General features: G+C 43.7%; 1 protein-coding gene across 1 annotated transcript; it reads right to left on the minus strand.

The window, feature by feature from the left end:
* Nucleotides 1-1,516: 1,516 nt before the first annotated feature.
* slc39a7 (solute carrier family 39 member 7) lies at nt 1,517-7,162 on the minus strand (the record flags this gene model as incomplete). Its single annotated transcript, XM_010785126.1, has 6 exons — nt 1,517-2,504; nt 2,904-3,100; nt 5,707-5,820; nt 6,061-6,189; nt 6,428-6,508; nt 6,979-7,162. Coding segments are annotated over 6 exons (960 nt in total), but the record flags the coding sequence as incomplete, so codon positions are not given.
* Nucleotides 7,163-7,572: the final 410 nt, after the last annotated feature.

Below are 7,572 nucleotides of genomic sequence, written 5' to 3' on the forward strand. Positions count from 1 at the left end.
TCTCCGTTAGAATTCTGATCAGGCATTAGCTCCGCCTCCTCTCTTTTTTTTTTCAAGCTAAGGACCCAAAATCCGCGTTTCTCTAACAGGGCTGCAAAAGAGGGGTATGAGCAGTATGAGGCATAGCTACAATGGGTGAACTGTTTAGTATTTTAAGCAAAAAACTTCAAAGACATGTTTTGTATAGGTGACCTATCATGCAAAATGCACCTTTGTACATCTTTTATACATGAATATGTGTCCCCGGTGTTCCAGGGAATTCACCAAGTGTCAGAAAACACAACCCTCTCTATTTTCCTCCATACCCAAGTCTCTTAAAAAGGGGCTGCAATGGATCTGATACAGACTGATCCAGATTTGAACACTTCTATGACGTCACAGAAGTGTCGCTACGGCTATTGGGCCAACTCCACCAATCAGGAGGAGATAGCCACGGACATTGCCGTTCGAAAGCGCTAGAGACGCTGTAGTACATATGCCAGGTCTGTAGATGGTGCTCTTCTCACAGAATCAGCCATGAAAAGACAGTGTTAAATTGAGCGAAATGAGGAATGGCTAAAATGCATGATCTGTTTGGTATTTTGAAAAATAAAAAGTATAAATATGCCTTATATAGGTATGGTCCTACACTATATTATTCAAATATAGCATGATAGGTCCACTTTAAGTTTCACTTGGGATTGCATGATATAGCCCAGCGCAACACCCTCGTCAAATATGTTGCCACTTGTTTGTACTATTTTCAGGCGATTTGTAATCTGTTCAAGAAAAAGGATGTGTTTTGGGATATTTGGGGAGTTAAGTGGACCGCGAGTGTTTTTTTTATTGGTTAAGTGGTCCTTGGTATGAAAAAGTTTGAGAAACACTGTACTAGATGACTACATTTGTATGTAATATTTGCAATTTAAAAATGTAATAAATATATTACCCCATAATATCATCAAAACTAACTTCACTTTGTGTAGTCCACAGGCTCAAATGTGTGGCTTTATTTGTCTTGTGCTTTGGGCTCAAATGTGTGATCCAGTCTTCTAGAAATCATCTGTGCATGTGATGGAGGAATGCACAGTGCCTTTAGGGGGTGTGGTCTCAATAGCCATGCAGTAAGCCGTGTGCTATGTGTGATTGAGGAATGGCATGGATATTCAAGTGTACTTGAATGGCATGTTTGTTTTAGTCAAGATTATGCTCAAATATACTTCCTCCAACTATATTTAAGTTCCCTATGAAGAGCCAACCTTCAATTTAGAAAATTCCCAGTTTATTCCCATAAATTCCCGTTAATTCCCATGGAAAGTTTCCATCTTTGAAAATTCCCGGAATTTTGCAACCCTAGTAAAGAGCCAATTGAGTATTATCTGCTTCTTAGGTAGGTTGATAGCAGATTACATTCTGTTCCTTCGAACTGAATTTCAATCATGTTACATTTTAAAAACAGGCCATTTGATTATTTACAGACTTTCTATAGCATTTAAAAGTATTTGCCTTTAATTAGAAAACATGCTGCAAAGTAATCACAGGAAATTATAAACCTTTATTGGGGATGTTCATCACAGCTGTCAGTATTCTCCTTGACTATCCATCGTTAGTTAATAAACTATACAGTAGATTGTGTAGGAATGGTAAAGGCTAAAACAGCTTGTTACTTTGAAGTCATTCAAATGTTTGTCAGAGTACATCTGTAGAAGCCACAACTTTTACTTTTATTTTTAGAATGTAAAAATATTAACATTCATCATCTCCAGACAGACACGTTAACAAGCCGGTCACTGCCATTGCTTCCCTTTCACTGACCCAACTCTGAAATGCAGATTTAATTTGCAAAAGGACAGAAAATGTGCTGGAAGATGAATCTACTTTAAGCCACTCTTGGAAACCGGCACCAGTAAAAGTGAAGCTGACGATCGGTGTCTTGAACACGGTGTGTAAATTGTGAAACCAGCGGACAGAAATATTTCTCATCCTGTCCTGATGTAGACCCTTAATGAAAAGCAGTCCTTAAAATATGTTTCCATCAGGTTGTTACTTTCCAACTCTCAGTCTCTCCCAAAAATACAGTATAACAAATCAGCACGTGAAACGCTAAAAAAAACATAACAAAAATCATCCATTCCCCATCAGTAGGTGGTGCTCGTCCCAAAACAGAAGCAATACAAAAAAACACCTCTGACAAATCATAATCCAATTGGACTCTACTTAAAACCAGCATTATTTTTTTCAACCACTTTTGACCCTCTTCTCTCTCCGTCTCACTCGTACTCAGCGATCAGCACCATCATGCCCACTCCGAACAGCAGGGCCAGGATCTCCATCAGAGACTGGCCGAAACTGGTGCGGCCCGCTAGCAGTTCTGGGAGCACGGTCACCGTGGCGATGTAAACAAATCCGCCGGCAGTGAACGGCAGGATCCAGGCGGTCGCCGCAGCGCCCACGCCCTCAGCCAATAGGGAGCAAGATGTGCCGGCCAGAGCTCCCAGAGCCGTCAGCAGCTGTAGACACATGGCCTGATGGGAAAGAAGAAGAGGATGATTCAAGTCTTATGAGTCTCCATAACTACAACACAATTGCTTTTTTTTCTTCAAAATCTCTTATACAAATTAAGTTTGATTAAAACGTTTATTTTCAAATCAATTTGCATAGAAACTGAAAACATTTAATCTGTAATTACACACCAATTATCGTTTAAAGGCCCTACAAATTTCAATTTGCTGCCGGCCCTTTATTTTAAGGGGGGATCACTGTGATATTTCACAAAGTCAAATGTATTATATAAATCTATATTTAGCAAAGTCCATTTATTTGATGACTGGGTCTACAGAAGACTGGGCCAATAGACTTCCTTTAGGATCCTGCCTATTGTCTGTGTTGGACAAGAAGAAGCTGCAGCTTGAGTTATCAGCTACCTTTTTTTTGGTGCAGCCGGACTGAACAAGGATGGCAAAGTCTCCGATCTCATGTGGGACCTCGTGAAGCAGGATGGTGAGGGTGGTGACGGCGCCCACCGCAGGACTGACGAGGAACGACGCTCCGATGGCCAGGCCGTCAGTGAAGTTATGTGTGAAGTCAGCTGCAAGGTTCAGGTAACCCGACACCTTGATGTCTGTTAGTGGAGACAATAAAGAAGAAATGAGGATTAGAACACACTGTTTCCAGTCTCCAACTACAAACACGATGTCAGGGAGCATTTCTGTGGCCCTCTGTTAGATGGAGGACACGTTATTCACATACATGTGGCATCAATTATGTCAGCAGCACATACCAGTGCTAATATGACTAACTGAAGTTATGCCAAAAGAAGATTAAGTTTCTGTTTCTAGATTTTTCAACCCTACAGGCAAATTCAAAGCTTATGATACTTATGGCGCATTTACACTGCAGGCCTCGCTCGGCCTCGCTCGGTTTGGTTAGGCCTTATTAGGCCCGGCTCACTTTAATGCTGCGCTCACATTACAGTTTAGGAACTGGGGTAGTTACTATAGTAACGCAGTGTAGGCGGAGCCATGACGTCGTCTTCAATGAGCGCCCCAGTAAAACAACACAGCCGTTAGCTCTTAGCACTCAGAGCTCACAGCTCTTCATATCTGTTCAGAAACTAGACAAAAGTTAAACAAGTACAAACCACAGACTGTCTGTGTCATGGCGAATACAGTCGCTGGTTTATTTATGTCAATCTCCTTCTCTCTAATCATCAGCTTTCGTAGCTCCAGCTGAAGCTGAAGCTCGCTCATTGTCGGAGCGACCTCTGTTTCCTCGTCTTTGGATGAANAACCAACACCCGCTTCCTCCGACAACACTTCCTGTTCTATGAGTGCAGCCAACAGCTGTTCCTTAATTACCTGCTTCCTGCTCTGTTTACTCATTTGAATTTCAAACCTGCCTGCGACTAACTCAAGTTGTTGCTTACTACATGCATCCAACTTCCCCCGCGTTGGACCAGCAACAAACCCTTCTAAATCAAAATCCATAACGCAATACTTAAATTTAAACTTCCCCCCAAAAAAACAACAACAACACTGATACCAGTTAGGCTACCACACAAGCAGCTCTACACTGTATACAAACAACATTAAAAAAAAAACATAACTGTCAAGGTGCACAAGAAGCACTATCCACCTGCCCGAGACAGCGTTAGGACGAGCCCCCATATGTTACGACCCAGCCCTCTACTTAATGGTAGAGACTCGTTGGGGAGAACCGCAACATAGAAAACAACACAACAAACACGCAGCATTTAACGGTGTTCATTTATTGATACCTCCGTACTTACATGGCCAACCGGCAAATGAACAATGCGCTGGAGGACAGGAAAACAAACAAAAGGACAAAGGGGGCCTGGGCCAGCCACACCACGGGCCGTAGGACCCAGCGCTTCCCTCCGCTACCCAAAAACCTAACAAGTCCCTACGGGAGAAAACAAAGCTGCGAAAAAACCTAAACTACCTGTTCCTCCAGTTTACATAAGATATAGACACTTGGGAATCTACAGATCCTGAAGTAGAAGAAGGAGGACACCACGGAAAACCTCATCCGGCGTTAAGATTGGGGAAGAGAGCTCTTCTCCTCCAGCTTCTGCTTTTCAAGTCCCCAGCTGAACGTAATTGGGACACCTGGGGGAGGCGGAGCCAGGGGCGGACCAGGTGTGTCTGTGCAGCAGGGAGACAGAGAGAGACAAACAGGAGGGGAGCACGTAACAAGGCCGTTGTTGTGAGTGTGGACGGTCGGAGCATATATAACGTTAGCTTAGCCAAGCTCCATTTAGAAAACACGCATTTAAAAAAGGGTTTTTCGCCTGCCGTCTGTCTGCAGACTTGTCAAAGCCTTAATTCATGGTTTTTACTAACCGGTATCAGTATGTTGTTACTTCGGCATCATTTTGAAAAGTGTATTACAATTAAATCACGGTCAAATATGTTCATCTTGTTGTAGTTGTAGCCCCCTTGCCAGCGATTCTCTCTCTAGTTTAGCATACTCAGCCCGACTCAGCCTGGTTGTTCCTGGCCCTAGAACCACGATTTTATGGGGCCAGAAAAACTGTGAAAAAGTACCCCCGGGCCGGAACTAGGCCAAGTGTAAGCGCAACCAAAAACAGGCCCCGCACGGCTCGGCACGCTTAAAGCGAGCTCCGCGCTGTAGTGTGAATGCGCCAATAGATGACTGACGGTTTCATAAAAGCCAACGTGTGTTTGCAGCCCCAGAAAACGTGACTTGGCCACGCCTGAAACCACTCCCTCATCTACTAAACTGGAATAACCCCATCACAGCTGTTTACCTCCGCCTGCTGGTGAGGCCGCAGTTTGCATCCATGTCTGTACTATCCTAGGAAGTTGGCCAAAACCCAGTTTTGTGAGGTCACAGTGACCTTGACCTTTAACCACCAAAATCAAATCAGTTCTTGCTTGAGAATAAAATGAAATACAAAAAATTCTCTCAAGGTGTTCCTGAGATAACACTTTCAGGACATTGGAGAAATAAAAACTGTCTTTGCATTAAATAACCCATCTCTTACCCTTAGGTACATTTCACATTTTTATTCCACACTAGAAAAAGGTAGTACCTATACGTAGGACTAAACTTTTTAATTAAACGACGAAAGGAAACTATAACGCATAATCACTCCTCATCTCAGACATGGTAGTGTCTGACCAGCAGAAGGTGCTAGTGTTCATGGTTCATAAGTACATCTGGAAAAATCTACATTTTATCCACCTGTGCTCTTTGGCTCCTCTTTCTTTGACACCGCTTTGTCTTTGCTTTTTTTCCCCTCTTTCTTCTTTCCTTCCTTTTCATCTTCCCCATCGCTGTCCTTTTCCTTGGGAGCATCTGGGAATGTTACAAGAGTGTACAAATTAGCCTCAGATCCCAGATTGAATATTACAATACTAGGTAAAGAGGCTTTAGATTTCTAAAGCCATTTGGGCTAATTATCTGGACACACTGTACACAAATAATGCAAATAGATAATAAAGTGTGAAACACTGCAATCTTTAGCATGATCAGACTAAGAAAAGTCCTGCATATGAATATTTGATATATAACAATGAGTGTGTTACATCGGCGTACCATGTGAGTGGCCGTGGGAATGACTGTGGCCTCCCTTCAGTGCCCGCACAAACTTCTCCACAACCAGGAAGGCTATGATCCCACCGAGAACCCACAGACCCACGGACATCGTGTGACCGTGGGCAGCCCCTGTGCAGGAAGAGGACAGGAAACACAGGTTAGAACTGTGACGCATGAACAGAGTCTGAAACGTACTGACGTCCCATGTTAATCCTGCTCATTACAATACACTGCTGACAGTACATGTCACCATCTATAGAGTCAAAATAGGGTATTCTTTTGGCTTCTGTACATTTATTTTTTACGTATTTCCACACCTGGGATCATCTGAGGACATACACTCAGAGAATAGGCAGTAATTGCGTACCGTGGGAGTGGCCGTGGTCCTGTGACTCTTCACTTGCATGCGAGTGTCCGTGATCTTCTTCTCCATGGTGAGAGTGGGGCTCTGTGCACACAAGAAGAGACATCAACATAAAAACAGACAAGCGGAGGATCCTGCTACAATGTCTGGGTTTTCAATGAGCATTTGATCATTGCCGTCATTAGCTCACTGACAATATTGTTTCTTTATGTCTGTGTTAAGTTTGCAGAAGTGTTGTGGCTATCCATGGTTGGGATGCTGAAGTATCGATAGGGAGTGAAAGTGAGCTACGAGATCAGAGAGAAAAGTAAACATGAGCTGTGAGAAAAAAAGTCACCGGGTATTTAAAATCCCCTGCGTCCCTGTTAGTCATTAGTTTGGTTCCACACTCTCTTTTATTTGAACAAAACCTCCCTGCATTAGCCCTCTTATAACACCAGGCATGTTTTACATCACAAATGCACCTGAACACACCTCTTGACACAATTAAGCCAACAGGAGAGTATAATAAAAGTCAGTAACAATTGAGCCGACTTCTGGGGATCACTACCTACCCAAAGCGTGTGGTATGAGGTGGAGGAAGGCGTCACCCAGCAGTCCGCCTGAGGCGAAGCTGAGCAGCACCTTGAGCAGGTTCTGGTGCTGGTCGCTGTTGGACTGAACTGGAATCAGGAACAGGATGAGGAAAGGGGCCGCACTGATCAGCAGGGTCGCTCCGATAGCCTGCGGACAGGGATGAGAGATTTATTCTGCATTAGCGTGAAACTGTGAATTAACCACAATGCGACACGAGAAAACCGGAGTTAGAGGGGGAAAGGAGCAGAACGGTGATCTGTAGTGATGGCAGTTTGACACTGAAGCTTCGAACGGAGCTTCAACCCTGGACTTCCTATTCCATAGAAGCAGTGCTTCGAAGCTTGCTTCAAATCACGTGACATGTGACGTCCGAAGCAGCAACTGCTTCAAATCACGTGAAATGTGACGTCCGAACCAGCACCTGCTTCATTTCCTGAATGAATCAACTCACTGGTTCGCCGTCCAATCAGGTGATTCAATGCACTGCCTCGTCTCGATTCTGACAGGTGACAGGTTGAAACAGTTTCAAATTTGAGCGCTTCAACACTTTATAGCCGCTCTAATCAATGCGT

The sequence above is a fragment of the Notothenia coriiceps genome, unplaced genomic scaffold (genome assembly GCF_000735185.1).
Source record: "Notothenia coriiceps isolate Sejong01 unplaced genomic scaffold, NC01 NC01_scaffold00027160, whole genome shotgun sequence".
NCBI lineage: Eukaryota > Metazoa > Chordata > Actinopteri > Perciformes > Nototheniidae > Notothenia > Notothenia coriiceps.